The sequence below is a fragment of the Odocoileus virginianus genome, chromosome 33, assembly GCF_023699985.2.
Source record: "Odocoileus virginianus isolate 20LAN1187 ecotype Illinois chromosome 33, Ovbor_1.2, whole genome shotgun sequence".
Classification (NCBI taxonomy): Eukaryota; Metazoa; Chordata; class Mammalia; order Artiodactyla; family Cervidae; genus Odocoileus; species Odocoileus virginianus.
Window position 1 is genome coordinate 24,245,582 of NC_069706.1, and position 24,486 is coordinate 24,270,067.

General features: G+C 47.9%; 1 protein-coding gene across 3 annotated transcripts in view; it reads left to right on the forward strand.

Annotated features, from left to right (window-relative positions):
• Window positions 1–24,486, forward strand: part of KATNIP (katanin interacting protein) — a 228,664-nt gene that overhangs the window by 177,891 nt on the left and 26,287 nt on the right. For all 3 annotated transcript variants that reach the window (XM_020907922.2, XM_070461099.1, XM_020907926.2), the window contains 4 exons: window positions 3,310–4,177; window positions 18,991–19,716; window positions 20,722–20,927; window positions 23,614–23,692. In XM_020907922.2, the coding sequence (XP_020763581.2) occupies window positions 3,310–4,177; window positions 18,991–19,716; window positions 20,722–20,927; window positions 23,614–23,692 (1,879 nt within the window). The remainder of the gene's footprint in view (window positions 1–3,309; window positions 4,178–18,990; window positions 19,717–20,721; window positions 20,928–23,613; window positions 23,693–24,486) is intronic.

The window sequence follows — 24,486 nt, forward strand, 5'->3', positions numbered from 1 at the left end:
AATAGTTGGGAGTCACCAACGCAAGGATGAAATTTAGGACCTTGGGCCTGAGTGGGGCCACCTAGAGAGAGAACACAGGAAAGCAGGAGGCTCCGGACCCACCCAGCCAGTCAAGGAGCAGCGGGGAGCCTGGGCTGCTGTGAGAACAGGAAGCAGGGGGATAACCTGCCTGAGGACTGAGAACTTCCCAGTGTGTCTGGTTACCTGCTGGACCCTAAAACTGGTTGTCCCAACTATGGCACCCTTGAGAGTGAGAGGAGGGCCCTATGAGTGACAGACCAGGACAAGAATCCATCGGAATCATCCAGACAACAAGGATGATTGTCATCACCCCAGTTACTGGCGCCCTTGGCAGGGTGGCTTCATGTAGAGGAGAGGAGGGGGGTGCAGCCTCCCAGAGTTTGTGGTTTGTTGTTTGTTGAGTTTGTTGTGAAGGTGGATGGACAGGTTGTGGGGCACCCCAGAATGGACTGCTCCTCAGCAATAAGAAGGCATAAAACTCTTCATGTCGGCAACATGGATGAATCTCGGAAATATTATGCTGGGGGAAAGAAGCCAGGCCCCCAGGCCCCATAGAGTTCATAGTGCTGACTCCTTTTGTATAAATAGTCTAGAAAATGCAAACTAATCTCTAGTGACAGAAGGCTGGTGGGTGGTTGCTTAGGGGTGGGGTGGGAGGGATTACAAAGGGGTATGAGAAAGCCTTCGCGTAATGATCATGGGTGTATATGTGTTAAAACTTAACAAGTTTTGTATTTGTTGTTCAGTTGCTCAGTTGTGTCTGACTCTTTGCAACCCCGTGGACTGCAGCACTCCAGGCTTCCCTGTCCTTCACTATCTCCTGGATCTTGCCCAAACTCATGTCCATTGAGTCAATGAAGCCATCCAGCCATCTCATCCTCTGTTGCCCCCTTCTCCTCCTGCCCTCCGTCTTTCCTGGCATCAGGGTCTTTTCCAATGAGTCAGCTCTTCACATCAGGTGGCCATAGTATTGGAGCTTCAGCTTCAGCATCAGTCCTTCCAATGAATATTCAGGGTTGGTTTCCTTTAGGATTGACTGGTTTGATCTCCTTGCTATCTAAGTTGTATGCTTTACTATTTCTTTTTAATTGAAGTACAATTGATTTACAGTGTTGTTTTAGTTTCAGGTGTAAAGCACAGTGGTTCAGATATATATATATATAAAAGTTTATATATGTTCATACCCTTTTTCAGATTCTTTTCACTTACAGGCTATTACAAAATATTGAATGTGGTCCTCTGTGCTTTAAGTGAATCCTTGTTGGTTATCTATTTTATATATAGTTGTGTGTGTTTGCTAGTCTCAAGCTCCTAACTTATCCTTCCTTCGTTCCTTTCCCATTTGGTAAATGTAAGTTTGTTTTCTGTGTCTGTGGGTCTGTTTCTGTTTTGCAAATAAGTTCATGTGTGTCTTTTTTTTTTTAGATTCCACGTGTAAGTGATATCATATGATATTTGTCTTTCTCTGTCTTACTTCACTTAGTATAATATTCTCTAGGTTCATCCATGTTGCTGCAAATGGCATGACTTCATTCTTTTTTATGACTAATATTCCATTATATATATGTACTTCTAGCACATCTTCTTTATCCATTAAATTGTACACTTTAAATATGTCCAGTTTACTGTATGAGGTAGGTATTACATTCCTCAAGAAAGCTGTTTATTAAAACTGTTTTTGTGTAAAAAAGAATGACCCAATAGGGCAGTAGTAGAAGGTGTGATTCGATTTTAAGTGTGAAGCGTTGTTGCCCAATGCGGGGCACACATGCTGGGAGGGAGGAAGAGAGAAGGCCAGGCAGGGACCCACTTGTGAAAGTCACTTTGTCATGCTGAAAGTGAAAGTCGCTCAGTCGTGTCCGACTCTTTGCGGACCCCTGGACTATATAGTCCATGGAATTCTCCAGGCCAGAATACTGAAGTGGGTAGCCTTTCCCTTCTCCAGGGGATCTTCCCAACCCAGGACTCCCGCACTGCAGGCAGATTCTTGACCAGGGGTTCAGAGTTCATCTCACCTGCCTGGCATCCTTCAGCTTCCATGTGCAAAGAAACCATCCAGACTATCCGTCACAAGTGATGTACCCACGCCGCATCCTCTGGGCTCCCCTCTTATTGTGGCCACAGTGAGTTGAGACAGTTCCTGGGCATGCCAGCTGGGCACCACCCCCAGTGCCTCCAGGCTCTCAGCCTTGCTGCTTGGGTGGAGGGCTCAGCCTGTGGACGTGGCGGGGCTTCAGTGCCCCCTGGGGCAGCTGTCAGCTGCAGGGAAGGGGATCAGTGGATAAACGTCCAACCCCCCACCTTTGGAGGGACATTTCTGAGATTCTTTCTGCAGGTCCCTCACAGTGTCCTAGCTGGAGGGGTTCCCAGTTGTCCACAGCAGTGACCAACCCGAAAAGCTTTTTGCATCATCACCTGCCCTACCTGACTCTCTCTCAAAGAAGCACCTGTCCATAAGCTACCTGCACTCAAATCCTTGTCTCAGGCTCTGCTTTCAGAGCCCCCACAATATGGCCCCCCTGGGGCCTAGGACATCTGCATTTTATGTGCCTGCCCAGCTTTTCTGATGCAGGACCCATGCTTTAAGGAACTATAGGCGGTGAAAACACATGAAGGATTTCACAAAGGGGCATGATGGGGCTAGATCTGCTCTTGTAGAAAATTAACTCTGGTGGCAATGTGAAGCTGAGGATGAAGGAGCAAGAGACAGGAAGCAGGCAGACCAATTAGCAGGCTGTTACCCGTGTCCCAGCAGGGGTAATGATGACGAAGATGGCGACAGAGGCGCCTCTTTGTGAAAGGCCTTTGATTAATAGCGTACGGAACCCTTTGCACCAAAATGAGACAGAGCCTGATTTAACAGCCCCAGTGGTGTGGTCTCAGAAAGCTCACGTTTTTAGCACCCCACATTTCTCTTTTTCATCTGCTACTTTTTTTGGGGGGGGAGGGCTGCTCTGGGTTTTCACTGATGCACAGTGGACTTTCTCTAGTTGTGGCAAGAGGGCGTGACTCTCTAGTTGTGGTTCATGGGCTTCTCATTGCAGTGGCTTCCCTTGATGCAGAGCATAGGCTCTAGGCAGGCAGGCTTCAGTCGTTGTCCACATGGGCTTAGTTGCCCCACCATATGTGGAATCTTCCCAGATTGGGGATCAAACCCATGACCCCGGCCCTGGCAGGCAGCTTCTTAAACAGTGGACCACCAAGCAAGTCCCTCATCGGCTGCTTTCAAAACTTGATACATCGGTGCAATGCCGCACACCTTCATTTTGTGAAATTTTGTGTTTTTAGGACTTTGACATCGGGGCTAAGAACGTGAAGCTTTATGTCAACAAAAAACTCATCTTTGATGGCAAGTTAGACAAAGGGAGTGGCGAGGCCCCGCACAGCATCCTGGTGGGGCTGCAAGATGAGAGGATGGAAAAGAGCGATGCTGCCCTCTCGGAAGAAAGCAGAGGTGTCCGCAAGACGCCCGGCACCGAGGAGGACGAGGAGCTCCGCACCGGTCACTCGCAGCCAGCTGGAGCAGCAGAGGATGCGAAGGTTTCTTCACAAGGACATTTATTTGGTGGAAGGATGAGTTCTCCCGAGGGTGTGAAAGACAGGTTGTCCCGGTCAGAGGAGGAGCTCAGCGTTTCAGCCGCCCCGTCCTCGGCGGGTGGCGAGCCCAGTGGTCCTCCCCACTCGCCACCTGTGGGGTGCCCTCCTCCTCCTGACCAGGAGCTCTCGCTGCTCCGACAGCTGGGAAACCTCACAGGCAGAAAAGTCTCTGAGCCGCCAGGGAAGACCCCATCCTGGTTACAACCTTCTCCGGCGGGGAAAGGCAGGAAGCCGGGAGGCCCGAAGTTGAAACCCCTCTGGCTGAGTCCAGAGAAGCCACTGGACGGGAGAGACGGGTTTCTATCAGACGACGTCATCGGCGAGGGGCCTGGAGTGTCCGAGGCCAGGGATAAAGGCCCCCGACGTGAGCAAGGGCGAGTGAGCAGCTGGAATGTCATCGCCACTGAGAGAGCTCAGAGGACGACCCCCAAAGTCCACGGTGATGACTTTGACATCTTTAACCAGCCCCCCCACAGGGAGCAGCCTGCTAGTGGGAGGAGGGGACTGAGGAGGGACGCCCTCAGCCTCAGTCATGGTGACGGCCAGCCAGCCAGCAGAGGTAAGTTCCAGAATCCATCTGACTCACTAGGTCTATCTCAGTGGAGCCAGGGCTGCTAACTAGCATGAAGCTGTATTGCTCCCTGGACCTCAGTTTCCCCACCTGCAAAACAAGAAGGTTCTTCTCAACCAAGGGTCCCAGATTCCCTGTCTCAGGGGCCACAGGGGTAGTAGCAGTGAGCGAAGTGGGCAAGGCACACTTTGCCTGTGAAACCTCATAGGCATATTTTGTCACCGGCTCCAAGATAAGTTCCTTTGTCCATTTTTCTTGCCGACCATGGCTTTTCCAATCTAGTCTGTTATCTAACCTCTGATAGAGACTTTTGGTCTCTAATTACTTCACTTTATTCTTAACTGTGCTGTTAGGAAAATAATGCAAGTGTGATGATAAGTAGCAACTGATTCTTGCCTGGGAATTGGAAGTACTATAGGGAATGGTGAGGACTGTGGCAAACTGGAGAGCACAGACCCATCTAAAAGGGGCTTTTTGGCATTCAGAAATACAAGCCCAGGGCTTCCTTGATGGTCCAGTGGTTGAGAATCTGCCTTGCCATGCAAGGGACATGGGTTCGATTCCTAGTCAGGGGACTAAGATCCCACATGACACAGAGCAAGTAAGCCCATGCGCTGCAACGAAAGATCCCACATAATGCAACTAAGACTGAAGGCAGCTAAAGAAATAAATATTAAAAAAAAAAAAAATACAAGGCCCTTGGGCCAGATCTCCCTTTTCCTTTTATCAAGAGAAATAAAAATTGTAGAATATTCTTATTTTTCAACATTGGCCACTGATGGAGATTATTTTTAAACCACTGTGTGGGTCAAAAAAAAAAAAAATGCACATCTGCTAGCAGGATTCACCTGCTTTGTGAACTTTGCGGTAGATTATCTCTAAGAGATCTGAAAGGAGATGCCAGTGTCTGGGTTTCTGAATATTTGCACTCAGATTTGGCTACCAGGACAGAATGTAGCAAAACAACATGAGTCAAACCACTTGAATTCAGACTCTGCTACTTGTAGACCTGAGACTTCTAGCCTGGGTCCTGGAGAGCTGGACACTTCCACTTTCTGAGCCTCAGCATCTTCATCTGTGAAATGGGGATGAACTCCCACAACTTCCCCCTCCCCAAAGTGTTGTAAGAGATGATGGCTTCAAAATAGTGACCAGAGCCTGGCATGTGGAATGTGCTCCAGAAGTGGGCGCCATTATTTCAACACTAGCTTCTACGTCTTTTGTTGTCCACAAAGCTCCTGGGCCTACCAAGGTAGGGCTCACCTCGAGATCCTCTGGGTTTATCCCCACTCTGTACCACACAGAAGCACAAGCCCTGAAAATCAAACATTTATCCTGATTCCCCACTGCCAACCCAAACTGTGGGCAAGTTCTGAAATCCCTCGGAGCCTCCATTTCCTCATTTGGAAGGAGGCAGATAATGCCCAACTCATGGTGGGCTACAAGCTGGGAGGATCAAATGAGATCATACACGGGCAGCATTTGGCACTGAGTCTGGCACATAAGAACACCCAACAGATGTTTGCTGCTGCTGTTTATTATTGTTGTTGTCAGCAGCAGCAGCAGCATCCCCACTCTGTGATGCAGCAGCAGCATCATGGGATGATGGTATAGCTATATGCAAAGCCCATGTATATATTTTTAGTGAATTACATTAGCACCTGCACTATTCTTGTCTAGTGGACAGACTCCAAAGGTCTGCCTTTTGCCAGAGTTACACTTAGAAATGTGGAGAGTTTGTGGTCTCTTTCAGACCCTCGATGTCACTTAGGGCGGAGCAGTTCCCGCAGACTCTTGAGTCCCTTTCCATGGTGAGAGATGGCTCCCTTCTCCCAGGCAGAGCTTCTGTTTCTGACTCCCCAGCCTTACAGATTGTGCTGCCCACCCCACCAAGACTTAACCCTGAGACTGTGTATCAGGGAGGAGCGCAGAGTGGAAGAAAAGGACCAAGAAGCTCTTTGGGGACAGGGGCCGCGTCTTATTTGTGTTGGGATCGCCAGGACCTCAGGCTTCCGAGGTAGCACTAATGGTAAAGAACCCACCTGCCAAGGCAGAAGGCATAATGAGACACGGGTTCAATCCCTGGGTCGAGAAGATCCCCTGGAGGAGGGCATGGCAATCCACTCTGGTATTCTTGCCTGGAGAATCGCGTGGACAGAGGAGCTTGGTGGGCTGTACTCCAAGGTATCACAAAGAGTTGGACACAACTGAAACAACTTAGCACACACACACCCCAGGACCCAGGTGCCTGACTCAGGGTGGGTCTCCTTCAGTGTGTGGGAAGAATTGCAATGGCTAGATGCATGGCATGTTTGCAGTAAACCAGGCTGTCATCTGGGCATGTTACTCAAACGGGCTCATTTAATTCTCCTACCAGCCCCATTTTAGAGATAAAGAAAATGTGGGGATTTCCCTGATGGTCCAGTGGTTAAGAATCCACTCGCCAATGCAGAGGACATGGGTTCGATCCCTGCTCTGGGAAGATTCTACGTGTCGCAGGGCAACTAAGCCTGTGTGCCAAAACTACTAGAGCCTGCGAGTCGCAGCAAGAGAAGTCGCTGCAATGGGCAGCCTGTGCACTGCAATCAGAGAGTATCCCTCATTCGCGTTAACTAGAGAAAGCCCATGCACAGCAGTGAAGACGCAGTGCAGCCAAAACTAAATTGATGAATTAAAAAAAGAAAATGTGAGGTAAGAAAGCAGGATAAGATGGAAGGTTCAAAATGGTGGCATAAGGAGATCCCACTCACTTCCTCCCATGGACGCAACGAAACTACAATTGCATGTGAAATATTTCCCCCTGAAAAGGACCTGAAGCTGGATGAACAAAGTCTCCACGGGAGAGGGTAAAAGGACAGCATCAAGGTGGGTAAGGGAGGCAGAGAGGTGATCTCATTAAGGGAAAAAACCACACCCCAACCATGACAGTCTGCAGATGGGAGGATTACACAGATACCGTTACTTTCTCTGGGGATTAAGCAATTTGAGCATTAGGCACCCCAAGTCTTGGATCCTGCACATGAGAGATGAGCTCCCAAAGCATCTGGCTTTGAAAACCAATGAAGAATACACCCCAAACTGTAGAACTGCAGAGAATGGAAAGCTAGCTTTTAAAGGGCTCACTCACAGATTCACTCAACCTGAAAACCAGCCCAAAAACGCTGGGTTAAAAAGTGCATGGACCATAGGTGAATGAGACCCAAGTACTAATCTCAAAGCATCTGCTGGAACCATTTTGGACGCTCCCTGGGAACTGAGAAACCGGAGGGAGCCAATTTGCTGATCCCAGTGCCTGTGGGTGTCATTTTGGAATTCTCCCTCTGGTCTGACCACCAGCTGGCACACCCCACTTAGAACCCTACCCACCCCTGCACCTCAGCCAGGCCTCACAGCTGACTAGGTGGTAAACCCTGCCCACTAGAGCCCAGCAGCCATCAGGTCAGCATTGCTGTCTTTCCAGGGGTTAGCCCTGCCCCCAATGCATAGCAGCACCCATGACCCCACCACAGCAAGAGCGTGCCTGCAACCCATAAGGGGACACGCCTTGAGCACCTGGCTCTGGTTGCCAGGCAGAATTGCATTTCTGAGCCCTGCAGGATATCTCTTATATAAGACCAAGAGAGCTGATTTACCTAACATATAGAAACAAACACTGAGAATTAGGCAAAATGAGGAAACAGGAATATATTCCTATCAAAAGAACAAGACAAAACTACCAAAAAAGAACTAAACAAAACAAAGATAATAATCTACCTGGTAAAAAGTTCAAAATAATGGTCAGACGATGCTCATAGAAATTGGAAGAAGAATAGACAAACCCAGTGAGAACTTCAACAAAGAGATAGAAAATGTAAGAAATTATCAAACAGAAAGTATAACTGAACCGAGAAATACACTTGAGGGGTTCAATAGCATATTGAATGAGATAGAAGAACAAATCAGCAGGCTGGAAGACAAAGCAATAGAAATCACCCAGGGACAGAGCAGCATAAGAAAAAAAGAATGTTAAAAAATAAAGATATTTTAAGGGCGCTTTGGAACATCAAGAAGAATAACATTCATATTATAGGCCCCCAGAGAAAGAGAAAGGGCATGAAAAATTATTTGCAGGAAAAGTGGCTGGAAGCTTCCCTGGGGAAGGAAACAGACATCCAGATCCAGGAAGCCCAGAGAACTCTGAATAAGATGAACCCAAATAGACACATACCAGCCTGTGCCCCGCAACTGCTGAGCCTGCACTCTAGTGCCCTTGAGCCACAACTACTGAGCCCATGTTCCCTAAAGCCTATGCTTGGCAACGGGAAGCTGCTGCAAGAGAAGTCCATACACTGCAACTGGAGAAAACCTGTGCACAGCAGCATAAATACATAGAATTTTTAAAAAGAAAGAAAGATGACATACCAAAATCTGTGCGATATAGCAAAAGTGGTTCCAGGAGGGAAGTTCATGGCACTACAAGTTTGCCTCAAGAAATAAGAAAAAACCCCAATAAACAACCTAATGTTGCACCTAAAGGAACTAGAAAAAGAAGAACAAATGAAGCCCAAAATTAGTAGATGAAGGAAATAATAAAGACCAGAGCAGAAATAAATGAAGTAGAGACTAAATAAAATAAATAAAATAGAAAATAGAAAAATAGAAAAATAAATAGAAATAGAAAAATAAAATAGAAAAAAAAATTAGTGAAAGTAAGAGCTGATTCTTTGAAAAGACAAATGAAGTTGGGAAACCTTTAGCTAGACTAACCAAGAAAAAAAAAGAGAAAGAGCTCAAATAAATAAAATCAGAAATAAAAGAGAAGTTACAACTAATACCACAGAGATACAAAAGATCATAAAAGACTGCTATGAACAATTGTACACATAAATTGGACAACCTAGAAGAAATGAACAAATTACTAGAAACAATCTCCTAAGACTGAATCATGAAGAAATAGAAGAGTTAAATAGATCAATTACTAGTAAGGAGATTGAAACAGTAATCAAAAATCTTCCAACAAACAAAATCCCAGGACCAGATAACTTCACTGGTGAAGTCTATAAAACATTCAAAGAAGATTTAATATCTAATCTTTTCAAACACTTTAAAAAAACTAAAGAGGAGGGAAAACTTCCAAATATTTTATGAAGTTAGCATTATCCTGATAGCAAAACTAGACAAGTATGCCACAAAAGAAAGAACGGAAGGAAGGAAGAAAGAAAATTACAGCTCAGTATCACTGATGAATATACATGGCAAAATTCTCAACAAAATATTAGCAAACCTAATCCAACAGTACATTAAAAGGATCACACACCATGACTAAGTAGGGTTTTGTGGATCACAGCAAACTGTGGAAAATTCTTAAAGAGATGGGAATACCAGATCACCTTACCTGCCTCCTGAGAAATCTGTGTGCAGGTCAAGAGGCAACAGTTAGAACTGGACATAGAACAACAGACTGGTTTCAAATAGGGAAAGGAGTATGTCAAGGTTGTATATTGTCACCCTGCTTATTTAACTTATATGCAAAGTATATCATGCAAAATGCCAGGCTGGATGAAGCACAAGGTGGAATCAAGATTGCCAGGAGAAATATCAATAACCTCAGATATGCAGATGACACCACCCTTATGACAGAAAGCAAAGAAGAACTAAAGAGCCTCTTGATGAAAGTGAAAGAGGAGAGTGAAAAAGTTGGCTTAAAACTCAACATTCAGAAAACGAAGATCATGGCATCTGGTCCCATCACTTCATGGCAAATAGATGGGGAAACAGTGGAAACAGTGAGAGACTTTATTTTGGGGGGCTCCAAAATCACTGCAGATGGTGACTGCAGCCATGAAATTAAAAGACACTTGCTGCTTGGAAGAAAAGCTATAACCAACCTAGGCAGCATATTAAAAAGCAGAGACATTACTTTGCCAACAAAGATCCGTCTAGTCAAAGCTATGGTTTTTTCAGTAGTCATGTATGGATGTGAGAGATAAAGAAAGACAAAGAAAGCTGAGCACTGAAGAACTGATGCTTTTGAACTGTGGTGTTGGAGAAGACTCTTGACAGTCCCTTGGATTCCAAGGAGATTCAACTAGTCCATCCTAAAGGAAATCAGTCCTGAATATTCATTGGAAGGACTGATGCTCAAGCTGAAACTCCAATACTTTGGCCACTTGATTAAAAGAACTGATTCATTAGAAAAGACCCTGATTCTGGGTAAGATTGAAGGCAGGAGAAGGTGGTGACAGAGGATGAAACAGTTGGATGGCATCACCGACTTGATGGACATAAGTTTGAGCAAGCTCCAGGAGTTGGTGATGAACAGGGAAGTCTGGTGTGCCTCAGTCCGTGTGGTTACAAAGAATCAGACACTACTGAGTGACTGAACTGAACTGAACTGAATTCCAGGGATGCAAAGATGACTCAATATCCACAAATTAATCAATGTGATACAACAGAATGAAGGATAAAAATCATATGATTATCTCAGTTGATGTAAAAAAAATTGCTTTTGACAAAATTCAGCATTTACTTATGATAAAAATTCTCAACAAGATTGGTATAGAGGGAACATACCTCAACATAATAAAGACCATATATGAAAAGCTCACAGCTAACATTAAACTCAATGGTGAAAAGCTGAAAGCATTTCCTCTAAGAGATCAGGAACAAGACAAGGATGCACATTCTCACTGCCTTCATTCAACATGGGAAGCCCTAGCCATAGCAATTAGGCAAGGAAAAGAAAAAAATCATCCAAATCAGAACAGAAGAAATAAAAACTGTTTGCAGATGACATGATACTACATATTGAAATAGAAAACCCTAAAGATTCTATCAAAAAATTGCTATAACTAGTAAATGAATTCAGTAAAATTGCAGGATACAAAGTCTAATATACAGAAATATCTGACATTTCTCTACACTAATAACAAACTATCAGAAAGAGAAATAAAGAAAATAATCCCATTTACAATGGCATCAAAAAAGACAAAATACCTAAGAATAAATTTAATGAAGGAGGTAAAAGACACTGAAAACTATACAACACTGATGGAAGAAATTAAACAAGACACAGACACACAAAAGGAAGATAGTCCTTTCTTATGGGTTTGAAGAACTAATATTCTTAAAATGTCCATACTACTCAAAGCAATCTATAGATTTAATGCAACCCTTATCAAAATTCCAATGGCATATTACAAGAACTAGAAGAAATAATTCTAAAATGTGTATGGAACCACAAAAGATTCCAAATAGTCAAAATCATCTTGAGAAAGAAGAACAAAGCTGGAAGTATCATGCTCCCTAGTTTTAAGTTATACTACAAAGCTATAATAATCAAAACAGTATGATACTGATACAAGAGCCACACAAATCAATGGAATAGAATTGAAAGCCCAGAAATAAACCCATGCATATATGGACTATTAATCAATGACAAAGGAGTAAAGATATAGAATGAAGAAAGGATGGTCTCTCCAATAAATAATGTTGGGAAAACTGGACAGCCACATGCAAAAGGATAGAACTAGAGCACTGTATTACACCATACACAAACATTAACTCAAAATGGATTAAAGACCTGATTATAAGACCTGAAACCATAAAATTCCTAGAAGAAAATACAGGCAGTAATCTCAATGACACCAGCCTTAGAGATGTTTTTGTGGCTCTTACTCCAAAGATAAGAGAAACAAAGGCAAAAATAAGTAAATGAGACTATATCAATCAACAAAGCTTATGTACAATAAAGGAAACCATCATCAAAATGAAAAGGCAGCCTATTGAATAGGAGGTGATATTTGCAAATCATGTATGTTTTAAGGGGTTAATATCCAGAATATATAAAGGACTCATACTACTTAACAACAACAGCAACAAAAAAAAACGGATTTAAAAGTGGGAAGAGGACCTAAATAGACATTTTTCTAAAGAAGACATACAGATAACCAACAAGTACATGAAAAGATGCTCAGTATCACTAATTATCAAGGAACTGCAAATCAAAACCACAAAACTGCAAATCAAAACCTCCTCATACCTGTCGGGATGGCCACTATCAATAAGACAAGGGATAACTAATGTTGGAGAGGATGTGGAGAGAAGGGAATTCTTGTACACTGTAGGTGAGATTGTAAATTGGTACAGTCATTATGGCAAACAGCATGGAGATTCCTTAAAATATTAAGAATAGACTGCTATATGACCCAGCTATGCCACTTCTGGGTACTTATCTGAAGAACATGAAAACACTAATTTGAAAAGCTATACGCACCCCCATGTTCATTGCAACATTATTTACAAGAGACAAGATATGGGAAAAAAAAAAACAAACCCTAAGTGTCTGTTGATGAATGAATAAAGATGTGATATGGTACATATATACATGGGGTAATATATGTACTATGTAATGTACATGAGAGGACCCTGAGGGTATTATGCTAAGTGAAATAAGTCAGACAGAGAAAGACAAATTCTGATGACTTCACTCATATGTAGACTCTAATAAACAGAATAAAATAAAAACAAATTCACAGATATGGAAAGACTAATGGTCACCAGAGTGCAAGATGATTGAAGTGTGGGTGAAATGGATGATGGAGGTCAATTTTATGGTAACGGATGGGAGCTAGATTTATGGTGGTGATCACTTTTTAGTGTATATAGATATTGAACCACTATGCTATACACCTGAAACTGATATGATTATAAAAAGAAAAGAAGACGTGAGGTTTAAGTAATTTTCCCCAGATTACACAACCAATAAAGGTTGGAGCAGGATTTAAGGCCAGGCAGCCCTGCTGGCTTCAGTGGCTCAGCGATAAAGAACCTGCCTGCAATGCAGGAGACGCAGGACACTCGGGTTCAATCCCGGGGTCAGGAAGATCCCCTGGAGGAGGGCATGGCAACCCACTCCAGTATTCTTGGTGGAAAAATTCCGTGGACAGAGGAGACTGGCGGGCTACAGTCCATGGGGCACAGAGTCAGACATGACTGAAGCGACCGAACGTCACACACAGCCGGGCTCCAACATCCATGCTTCATGCTACTACCCACAGTGCCCTGCTTGCCCTGCTGTTATCAGCCACCTGCCCCCAGAAGACTTAGGCAATTTCAGGCCTTCCTGGTTACAGACCTAGAGAACCGCTGGGAGTTATGAGGTGATGGGCATTTTTCTAACTTGTCCACGATCAGAAGACTTTGTCTCACTTTAATTTCCTTCCAGGCATTTCACTGCTTGGCTCAACACACGTTAAGAACTGAGCTCTTGAGATTTCATGCTTGTTAAGCTGGTCGTGCTAAAAAGGAGAGTTGCTTAGGAATTTTAAATTACTCATTACATAGAGCCAAATCCCACAGCCATGCCCTTCAGGAAAGGTTCAGGTCGAGCCCTCCAACAGTGCTTGTAGAATGAATGACTGCCCAAGTTCCTCCCTGGGGCTGGAATCCTGCTGTCATCATCAGACAGAGCCTGGAAATCCTTTTGTCCAATGGAGTATCTCATTGTAAGGACATCTGCATTTTGGAAATGTCTTTATCGGGGCTCAGTTAGCTGCAGGTGAATGAAATCTCATCAGTCCAGTTTGAGCAGTAAAGGGGTGTTATTTGAGACGCCTCTGGCCCCGCAAAGACAGGAAGCATCACATGGGATTGAAAGGAGGAGCCAGAAAGCCAGCAGGCACCAAGGATGCTCCTCCTAAACTCTCCAGGACTGCTGGGCCCTCCCTCGGCTTCTCTGAAGGTCTGTTTTCCCTCACTTTTCCTCCTAAGATCAGTTTTCTCAACTCTGTGCAAATAGCAGGAAGTGGCCTTGCAGTCTCTCTCTCTGACATGAGTGAAGTGAAATTTGCTCAGTCATGCCCGATTTGCAACCGCATGGACTATCCAGTCCATGGAATTCACCAGGCCAGAATACAGGAATGGGTAGCCTTTCCCTTCTCCAGGGGATCTTCCCAACCCAGATATCGAACCCAGGTCTCCCGCATTGCAGGTGGATTCTTTACCAGCTGAGCCACAAGGGAAACCCCAATTCCAAAGACTCACAGCAGAAGCTGATTGGTTGGCTTGGATCAGATGGCCCCTTCTTGTCCTATCAGCTGTTGCTCTTCACCTAGGTTAAACATGGCTCTGTTACATCTCACTATCTGCTTTTTCACCTCCCCTTTTAGTAGCAATTAGTGCCGACCTCAGGGTTTCCTTGGTGGCTCAGATGGTGAAGAATCCACCTGCAATGCAGGAGACCTGGGTTCGATCCCTGGGTTGGGAAGATCCCCTGGAAAAGGGAAAGGCTACCCACTCCAGTATTCTTGCCTGGAAAATCCCTTAGACAGAGGACATGGGAGGGCCCCACTCCATGCAGTCGCAAAGAGTCGGATGTGACTGAGCAACTAACACTCCATGGTGTTGCCAGTGGTTTTTCTAAAGTGAAGTTCAGAACGTTGCCGTTCACATTAACCTCCGCCAAGGAATAGTTTTGAACCTTTAGTCCTGTCATCTCATATTGGTCCCTCCCAACCCATGTTGACTGCAGATGAAAGCAGTAGCTTTCTGTTGTCCGTTCAGATCTGCGGGGAGGAATGTTGACGGACAGGACAAAGCCCTGATCCCAGCAGTTGCCCGACTCCCAAGGACTAACAAGTCGCCTGTCCTACCGCAAACAGAGGGAAACTTGGCCCCAGCCTGCTGTCACATTTGAGAGGTCCAGGGCGAAGCCTGCACCTCTCCACTTTTAAAACCCAGTCGTCCCTCTCTACGGGAGAGTGAGTCAGAAAACAGACACGGGATGAAAGCCAAGTCCTGCCTTTCTCGCACACCCCAGCAGAGAAAGGCGCACTGAGTTCCTGACACACAGGACTTTCGGCGCTTTCTCCTTCTGTGCCCTTGAAGACCAGCCCGGCCCATTCATTTCAGTCAGTGGAAATCAAATCACAATAAACTGAGGTGGTGACGATCCATATGGGAAGTTCCTTGTGCCAGATGTTAAGCCTCACGCCTGGAGGTAAGGATGGGAGGGACTCCTGGGGTCTTGTTAATGACAGATGAGAAGTGGGGGGTGGTGAGGAGGTGCAGGAGGACTGACAGGTGGAGGGGGGAGTCCCTCGGCCTCCAGCCCTGAGCACAGAGGGGACGTGATCATGGTGCCAAGCCCCCATCCCTCTACTGACACACACTTGGGAGCACGTCCAGGCACCGGTTCTGTGCCAGGCCCTGGGATGCAGCAGGGGAGAGGGCAGAGAAGGCCTCTCCCAGAAGGAGGGTGTCTAGAAGAGCCGGTGTAGTGGGTCTCTGGGGCAAGAGCGCTCCTGGCAGAAGGGCACCGTGAGGGCAGAGTCTCTGAGGCCCGGAGAGACTTGTGTGGGTAGAATGAAAGGCTGACATGGCAGGAGTGGGATGCTCATGGAGAGAAGGGTGGGAGGTGAGGCTGGAGAAGTCATCTGAGGCTGGGGGGCGGGGGTCGTCACACTCAGGGCCCTGGGGGTACAGTGAGGGGTTAGATCATCTTTATTCTCAGTATCGTGGTGAAAAGTGTTAGTCGCTCACTCTATGAGACCCCATGGACTGTAGCCCACCAGGCTCCTCTGTCCATGGAATTCTCCAGGCAAGAATAGTCAAGTGGGTTGCCTTTCCCTTCTCCGGGGGATCTTCCTGACCCAGGGATTTAACCCAGGTCTCCCACTTTGCAGGCAGATTCTTTACCATCTGAATCACCGGTATAGTGGAAATAATGCCAATTAGAGGATTTGATCAACTCCACTTTAGATATCCGGAGTTGGAAGTGACAGAGTGGACATGTCTGGATGTTCCAAGGGATCGTGGCGATTGAAATTTGGTACCCCAGGGAGAGAGGCCTGAACTTGGCTTATGACAGTGAGCGGGGCCTGCACGGGAGCCAGGAGCTGGATGAAGGGAGTGCTGGGGGAAGACAGGAGGGGGCTGAGGCATTCTGGTGCAACCCGAGTTAGAGCACCGGGAGGAGTGGAGGGCGCTGTGACAGAGAGGCCCTGTCGGCAGGGGAGAGTGGCGAACCAGAAAGAGATGTCTCCTGAGCTGGTGGAGTGGGCAGCCAACTTGCCTGGGATGTCAAGGAGGGACAGAGGACAGAGAAAGACTGTGTGCTTGGAGTCATTGGATGGAAAGGTTGCTTCGGTGGAGGGGTGGTGGGAATTTCAAGACTCTAATGGATGCAAGAGACACAAAACCACCAGGGGTTTGACTTCAGGCATGGCTGGATCCAGGGGATCATATGGTTGTCATCAGGACTCTCCAGCTTTCAGTTCACATCCACCCACTTCATTCTCAGCCACGCTCTCCTATCCCCACAATGTAGCCAATGACCACTGACCACTCCACCCCTCCATCCTACCAGCTCAGCGTGCATGCATGCTAAGTCGCTTCAGTCACGTCCGACTCTTTGCAATCCCACGGAGTGTAGTCCACCAGGCTCCTCTGTCCATGGCATTCTCTGAGCAAGAATACTGGAGTGGGTTGCCATGCCCTCTTCCAGGGGACCCTCCCAACCCAGGGATGGAACCTCGGTCTCTTACGTCTCCTGCATCGGCAGGCCCATTCTTTACCACTAGTACCTCCTAGGAAGCAGCACCAGTTTAAAGAGAGGCTTCTCCTTTCCCATAGCTCCTTTCATGAACCCAGCTTGGAAAGATGCTGTGAGCATTCACCTAAGCTGCATGGCCTAAAAGTAAGGGGTACCCAAAGAAAAATTGGGATTTTTGTTCTGACGAGGAGGAGAAGTGGAGCTTGGGCTGGCAAAAAGCCGCAGCTCTGCACAGAGGAGCTGGGTTACAGGGGGTAAAGAGAGGGTCATGGTCAGGAGGATGCAGTGTCTGCACTGAAAGGAGGGAGAAAATAGGACGGCAGTTGGAGGGAGCCACAAGATCAGGTCAGCTTCCTTTTTCTTTCAGGTAGGAGAGATTTATGCATGTCTGCAGGCAGAGAGAGGGGAGATGCCAGTGGGGAAGGAGTGATTGAAGATTCTGGAGAGAGGAGATAATTGATGGAGTCAGGCCCCCTAGGAGACAGGCAGAAAATGGAGTACAGGGCAGAGGACGAGATGAAAGGAGAGAAAACAGAATGCCAGTGTCGTCAGCTGCTGTTTTTCCAGAATGACACCCTTAGATGTCAGTTAGCCATGCCTTAGCTGGGGGGACCGGCCACTGCTGGATGCACATGTGCAGGCTTTAATATCCTACAAGGAGGAGGGCAGGGCCTTCAGAGCCACCCCCTGAGGGCCAGGCCCCTGTTCTCCACATGCTCCAGACATAAACTCGGCTCTTCTAATCAATTTCATCACAAGTAGAAGTAAATTCCTTACCTTGTAGTATACCTGGGTCGTTTGACTTTTTTAATAGAATTTTGTCCTTGATTATAAAAATAATACACGTAGGGAACTTAGAAGAGAAGATGTCAAAGAAGAAAGTTCAAGTCTTTCCTACTCCTCACCCAGAAGTGATACTAACACGTTGGGACATGCTGCCCACACGAGAGGCCGCATCTGAAATGGCATATCTGCCCCCCCCCCCACCAACGTAACATTCTTTCACAAGCCTTCCACCTGCCATTCGGCAGTCTTTGAAAAACCCCGTTAGAGTCACGTGGCTGTGACAGCCTCCAGAGTAGACCCTGGGGTTGCTGACTCAGACACTGCAGGCAGCCACATCGCTTTGGGTCGGGTGAGTTTCTGAAGCGGGGATGACTTCTGGCAAAGGTTCTCCCACAACCGAGGAATGTTCCCTTGATTTGCATGGTCATCGCATTTTTAGAAAATCCAAAGTATATTGAAAAAATACTTGTCTCTTTGTAAAACAACAAGGTTCCAGACTCAGGTGACCCCAAACAGTTTTTTTACCAACCTGAACAGTGCCTGAGACAGGAGACCAGACTCTGTGCCTGGACCATTCCTAGTCTTATCCCTGGCTCTACCCTTCAAGTATCAACAGGGCCAGTGGGCACTGAGACAGCCAAAAGCATCACACCACCCACTGGTGAAGAATCGGGGGAAGAGATAGGGAATATTGGGTCAACAAGTACACACTGCTATATTTAAAATGCATAACCAACACGGACCTACTGTATAGCACAGTGAAGTCTCCTCAATGTTATGTGGCAGCCTGGATGGGAGTGGAGTTTAGGGGAGAATGGATACATGTATATGTATGGCTGAGTCCCTTTGGAGTTGATTTGGAACCGTCACAACATTGTTAATCAGCTGTGTTATTGTTTAATTGCTAAGTTGTGTCCAACTCTTTGTGACCCTGTGGACAATAATCCACCAAGCTCCTCTGTCCAAGGGATTTTCCAGGCAAGCATACTGGAGTGGTTTGCCATGTCCTTCTCCAATTCCCGATTCAGGGATCAAACCCATGTCTCCTGCATTGCAGGTGGGTTTTTTACCACTGAGCCCATGTTAATTGGCTATGCATCCATGCTAAGTCAGTTCAGTTGTGTCTGACTCATGGACTGTAGCTGCCAGGCTCCTCTGTCCATGGGGATTCTCTAGGCAAGAATACTAGAGTGGGTTGCCATGCCCTCCTCCAGAGGATCTTCCTGACCCAGAGATCGAACCCTCATCTCTTATGTCTCCTGCAAGGGTGGGCGGGTTCTTTACCACTATTGCCACCTGAGAATTGGCTATGCTCCAATATGAAATAAAAGGTTTTTAAAAAACACCCACGGTTTCTAGAATCTGCACCTGAGGGTGACCCCCCCCCCCAGCTGAGAGCCACCGGATGAGACAAGGTTTAAGGGTCCCCGCTGCCTCATGCGCCGCTAATGGGCTTTCACCCCTCCTGTGTCCTTCCTTCCAGAAGACGCCTGGTCCACCCGGATGCCGCCACGGCCCCGGTGGCGAAGCGAGCAGGAACACACCTTGCACGAATCGTGGGACTCCCTCACGGCCTTCGACCGCTCGCACCGGGGACGCATCTCCAACATGGAATTCCAGGGCGACATCCTGGACGAGTTTCTACAGCAGCAGAAAAGCAGCCGGCAGAGCGACCAGCCGCCCGCCCGGAAGGAGGAGAAGCCGGGGCCTGTGCAAGGGCAGGACCACCGCTCCCCGGAGACAGATGACGGGGGTGACTTCAGAATCCCCGTCCTGCCCCATGGACAGCACCTGGTCATCGACATCAAGTCCACGTGGGGGGACAGGCACTACGTTGGCCTCAACGGGATAGAAATATTCAGTTCCAAGGGGGAGCCGGTGAGAATTGAGAACATTCAGGCTGACCCCCCAGACATCAATATCTTACCAGCCTATGGGAGAGACCCCCGCGTGGTCAGCAACCTCATCGATGGGGTGAACAGGACCCAGGATGACATGCACGTCTGGCTGGCCCCCTTCACGCCAGGCAAGTCCCACTCCATCTCCATGGACTTCGCGCAGCCTTGCCAGGTCGCCCTGATCAGGATATGGAATTACAATAAATCACGGATCCATTCCTTCCGGGGCGTGAAGGACATCACGATGCTGCTAGATGCGCAGTGCATCTTTAAGGGAGAAATCGCCAAGGCCTCCGGAACCCTGACAGGAGGTATGGCTGAAAGAATGTCCTCGAAGCCCCTACCCGCTACTCGCTGAGGTTCTGATAAATCCCTCTGTTTTCCTCGACCTGGCCCTATTCTTGCCTTTTGCAGTGGGGTGTGCAAGAGCTGGCCTTACTGAGATGCCTGCCCTGGGTACCAGCCTTGCTCAGCTTCCTAGGGCCTGAGTCTGACTAGGGGAATTCTTCCATAAGTGACTGATGGAGAGAGTGTTCTCGGGAGAACCTATAGGGCAGGGAGGGGTGTAGGATGTGGAAGGGTCGGGGGAGAAGCTAGAAAGGAAGCTTTTTCAGGGGAAGCCCAGCCTCAGCTTGATCCTAAGGGGAGCTCAGGAGTGTAAATTTCCGGATCTGTCCTGCATAATGGCAAAGGAGCAAGGCTTTGGAATCCCCAGGCTCCCCTGGTTGGGGGACGTAGCTCCCACACCCTTCCAGGCAAAGCCCCCTACAAGGACCAGCAAAAGATCCTGGTGTAGGGCACCAGCAGGATCAGCTTCAATGCCTCACTGGTGCCTTCAAAACATCCCTTATTTCATGACAGATCACAGTGATCCTCATTAGATTGTGCTAAGGCACTCAGCTGTGTCCGACCCTGTGGGGCCCCCTGGACCGTAGCCCGCCAGGCTCCTCTGTCCACGGGATTCTCCAGGCAAGAATACTGGAGTGGGTTGCCATGCCCTTCAACCAGGGAATCTTCCCAACCCGGGAATGGAACCCAGGTCTCCTGCATTGCAGGCAGATTCTTTACTGTCTGATCCCTCCAGGGAAGCCACCCTCATTAAAACAGGTGCCTTCATTAAATCTATATGGTTCTTACAATCCATGAATTCCATTTGCAAAGATGTAAAGAAGAATAAGCCTCAGTTACTCAAATCAAGACCTGTTAGCGGGTTGGGATTTTCCTAGCCCAGAGATTGATGGGTTTAGGTTCCCGATCTGCTCATCGTTGGGATGTGCGATGAGCTGACTCTTCCGTCTTCCCGGTCCCCCTGTCAGCTCCAGAGCACTTTGGCGACACCATCTTATTCACGACCGACGATGATATTCTCGAGGCCATCTTCTGTTCTGATGAGACATTTGACCTGGACGTGGAGAGCGTGTGCAGGCTGCAGAGTGAGGAGGCGCTGAGGAGGCCCAGCACGGCCGATGGCCAGGGGGAGGAGAGGCCATACACCCAGGCCGGCTCGTGGGCTGATGACCGGGTAGGACTGGTGGTGAGGGGAGTGGCGTGGGGGGCAATGGGGACGGCACCCCAGATAGATTTCTGCCTCTGACTCAGAGTAGGGCAGGAGGAATGAAGATGGATGTCCCGTAAGCTGCTGGCGCTCCTGTTTTGACATTTCCCATTTTTCTGCTTCATTTTTTGTGCTGTGTGTCGTATTTCATTCTCTAATTATTATTATTTTTTAAACCAAAGTGAAGAAAGTATTCAAATTTTAATCAAAGCTGGGAAAATCAGTTCTGTGTCATCTCTGTAATTTAGAGGTTAGCAGTCTCGGGGGAATTTTTGCTTTGGGTTGTGTTTTGATCACTCACTGTTTTTTTTCTTTTCTTTTTTTTTTTTTTTGATGGAAGGGCTGCAAATGCTTTTAATAGGTGGACTTGAGAATTAAAATAATGATGATCCTGGCAGTCACTTCTTGGGCATATGTCGTGGAGCACTTGTCTTGGTGTTTAACCCTCGTCACAGCCCTTGGAGTAGAGATGATTAATAATATCCCTATTGAGGAAACCAAGGCTCAGACAGGCTGAGGGACCTATCCAAGGATACATCATGAGGGAGTAACAAGGCTTGAACTTGAATGCAAGACTCTACCAAGTCTGTGCTTTTCTTTTTTTCAAATATTTATTTATTTTGTTTATTTGGCCATACCAGGTCTTAGTTGCTGGATGCGGGATCAACTTCCCCAACCCGGGATCGAACCTGGACCCCCTGCATTGGGAGTGCAGAGTCCTAGACACTGGACCACCAGGAAAGTCCCAAGTCTGTGCTTTTAATGGACTAGTTATCGAAAATGAAAGATGACCTTCAGGACAGGGATCAGCCCAAGTCAAAGACCAGTGGTCAAGGTGAAGAGATGTCAGGGTCTCTGGGAATGTTCTTGAGGCCATAGGAGAAAGAGGACATAGTTAAAGAGAGTGGGGACAAGAGTGGAAACAACCAACCAGGAACCAAGGACAAAAGATTTCAGCTACAGGAAGGTCATGTCCAAGACAGGGCAGTGATATGGCTTGTGGATCCCACCATGTTCACAGGTTGCAGCCTGCAGGGGCCCGCAGAGCACCACGTGAGATGGGGAAGGGGCGAGGAAAGACCCCTGTCCTCCCCTCACCAGACAAGCTAGCCCGTTGCCAGTGATTGTCCTGATTCTTTCAAAGAAAGCCAGAAATCTAGACTGTTATGTGAAGTCTCCCCAGTAAAAAAAAAATGTGGGCCACCAATTCATAGTATTTTCAAACCTTCTATGGGCCACAGAACATGTCTGTGTTCTGGCTTCACTGCGTGGGCCTCCAGCTGAGAGAGAGCCTCGAAGCCTTTCACTCACCCACCATTTTCCACGTGGTGATGTCCCTGCTCAGAGACTCTGATTGGATCGAGTCCTGTGAGGGGCAGAGAGGGATCACTTTCCCACGTCTCAGAAATAAGGACAGTGGGCTCATGGGGACCATGTCAGGGTCACACCCCTAGCAGGGGGCTCACATAGGTGTCCAGGTCTGTGCATCCACCAGGGGGTGTCCTAGAAGGCTCAGGGAGGTCAGGGAATCAGGGAAGGCAAGAGAAGGCACGTGGGCTTTAGGGCGGCAAGTATTCCCGGTGGCCCGAGGCTGCTCAGCGTCAGAGGGCATCTTCTGGCAGACAGCCTTCCTCCTGTTCCTCCCCATAGCTGGGCAGAGGCCTGGAGGGGCTGGACTGAGGGGTCATTGGGGTGTCATCGGGTACCCGAGCACCATCTCCACTAAAACTCTAAGATCCGGACGAGTGGCTTCACCTCTCTGCATCTCAGCTTTCCTATTTAGGTCAGGAAGATCTCCTGGAGAAGGGAATAGCTACCCACTCCAGTATTCTTGCCTGGAGAATCCCATGGACAGAGGAACCTGGTGGGCTACAGTCCACGGGGTCACAAAGAGTCAGAAATGACTGAGCAATTAACACTTTCCTGTCTGTCAAGAACTACAGGCTCTTGTACCCTGATTTACAGTGCAGAGATCTAATGAGAAGAGTTTACTATTGCACAGATCAAGGAGCAGGATGTGGTGGCCCACTCTGTCTATAGACCAGGGGTTCTTTATCTTCCTGCCCATGGGAATCATGGGAAGGTTTAAAAAAATGCAGATGCAGGGGTACTTCCCTGGCAGTCCCGTGGTTAAGACTCCACACTGACAATGCAGGAGGCATGAGTTTGATCCCTAGTTGGGGAACTAGGATCCTGCATGCTGTGAGGAGCTGCCAAAAGATTTTTTTTTTAATGCAGATGCACAGGCCCCAGGGTTGAGAACCACTCTCTATGTTTGAATTCTTTCTCCTCCCTCCCTCCATCCCTCCCTCCCGATCTCTCTCTCACTCCCTCCTTCCTCCAGCTCACTGGATAAACTAGATAGAGTCCTTCCCTGGTCCAGAAAATCTGATCGCCTGAGCTGATTAGTGTCCAACACCTCCCCTAACTGTAAGAGCTTCCGACAAAGACATCATGTGCAGGAGGGTTTCTGGGCCCGCCCGTATTACCAGTCACGGGGCTCCCACCAAGGCAGAAAACAAAACACCGGAAAAGACGCCGGGACTTACCTGGGACACGGGGTGGGCAGCAGTAGCTGGAAGAATGGCCAGCCAGCTGCGTGGTATCACTAGAATCACCCCTTCCCTCTGCTTCTCCCCTACCCTGTGTGCAGGGCCTGGAGCCAGAGCTGCCCCTCAGTCCCCCTGTCCCTGACGTCACCACGCCAGAGCCGGGCGTCTACCACGGCATCTGTGAGTACCCTCCCCTGGGGCAGTGTCGCAGGAAGGAGGGCCTTCGGGGGTCAGGGGTGGGGAGGGGGTCATGGCCGCTTGGGACAGGGTTTCCCAGGACAGTGGAGGAGATTGACCATGCTCAGAGACACCAGGCCCTGGGACAAGTCAGGGCTGAAACCGTCTGGCGCTGGGCTCATTGGCCCCGGCAGGGCTGCAGCCCGTGAGAGGAGGGGTCCTCCTGGCAGTGTGCCCTCCCAGAGGGCCACACACAGACGTCTGATGTGTTAGCTGCAGCCCTGAGCCCGGAGGCTGCAGTGGGAGCCCCGGAGTTATAGAGCAAGAAGACGTAAGAGCTGGAGAGACCTGGGCATCTCTTGGCCCAGGGTTCAAGTTGCCCCTTCAGACTGGACCGCAGAGCAGATGCTGGAGCAGAGGAAGCCTGCATCCTCCCGCTCCAGCTGGGGTGGGGCATCAGGAGTACCAGCCCAGGTGCCCATTCTTCTAAAAAGTCAGAAATCTGGATGTTTTACGTGAAATCTTCAGGTTTTTAAATGTTGGTGACTAATTTTACAATAATGTAACAACACTCATTGAGCCAAACATAACACATGTGTGTTTGCCCAGCCGGCTGCTGGCTGGTGATCTCTGGGCAGATCCTGTATGGGTTTCACTGTATCTGTTCTCTGTCCTCTGCCCGTGTGCCCCTCGGGCCAGGTCCTCTCTGACTCGGCACATGTTCCCCACCTCTGCCTGAGTCCTAGGGGACCCTTGTGCCCCGGTCACACTGGCTGTGGTCTCTGCCTCCCGTTCCC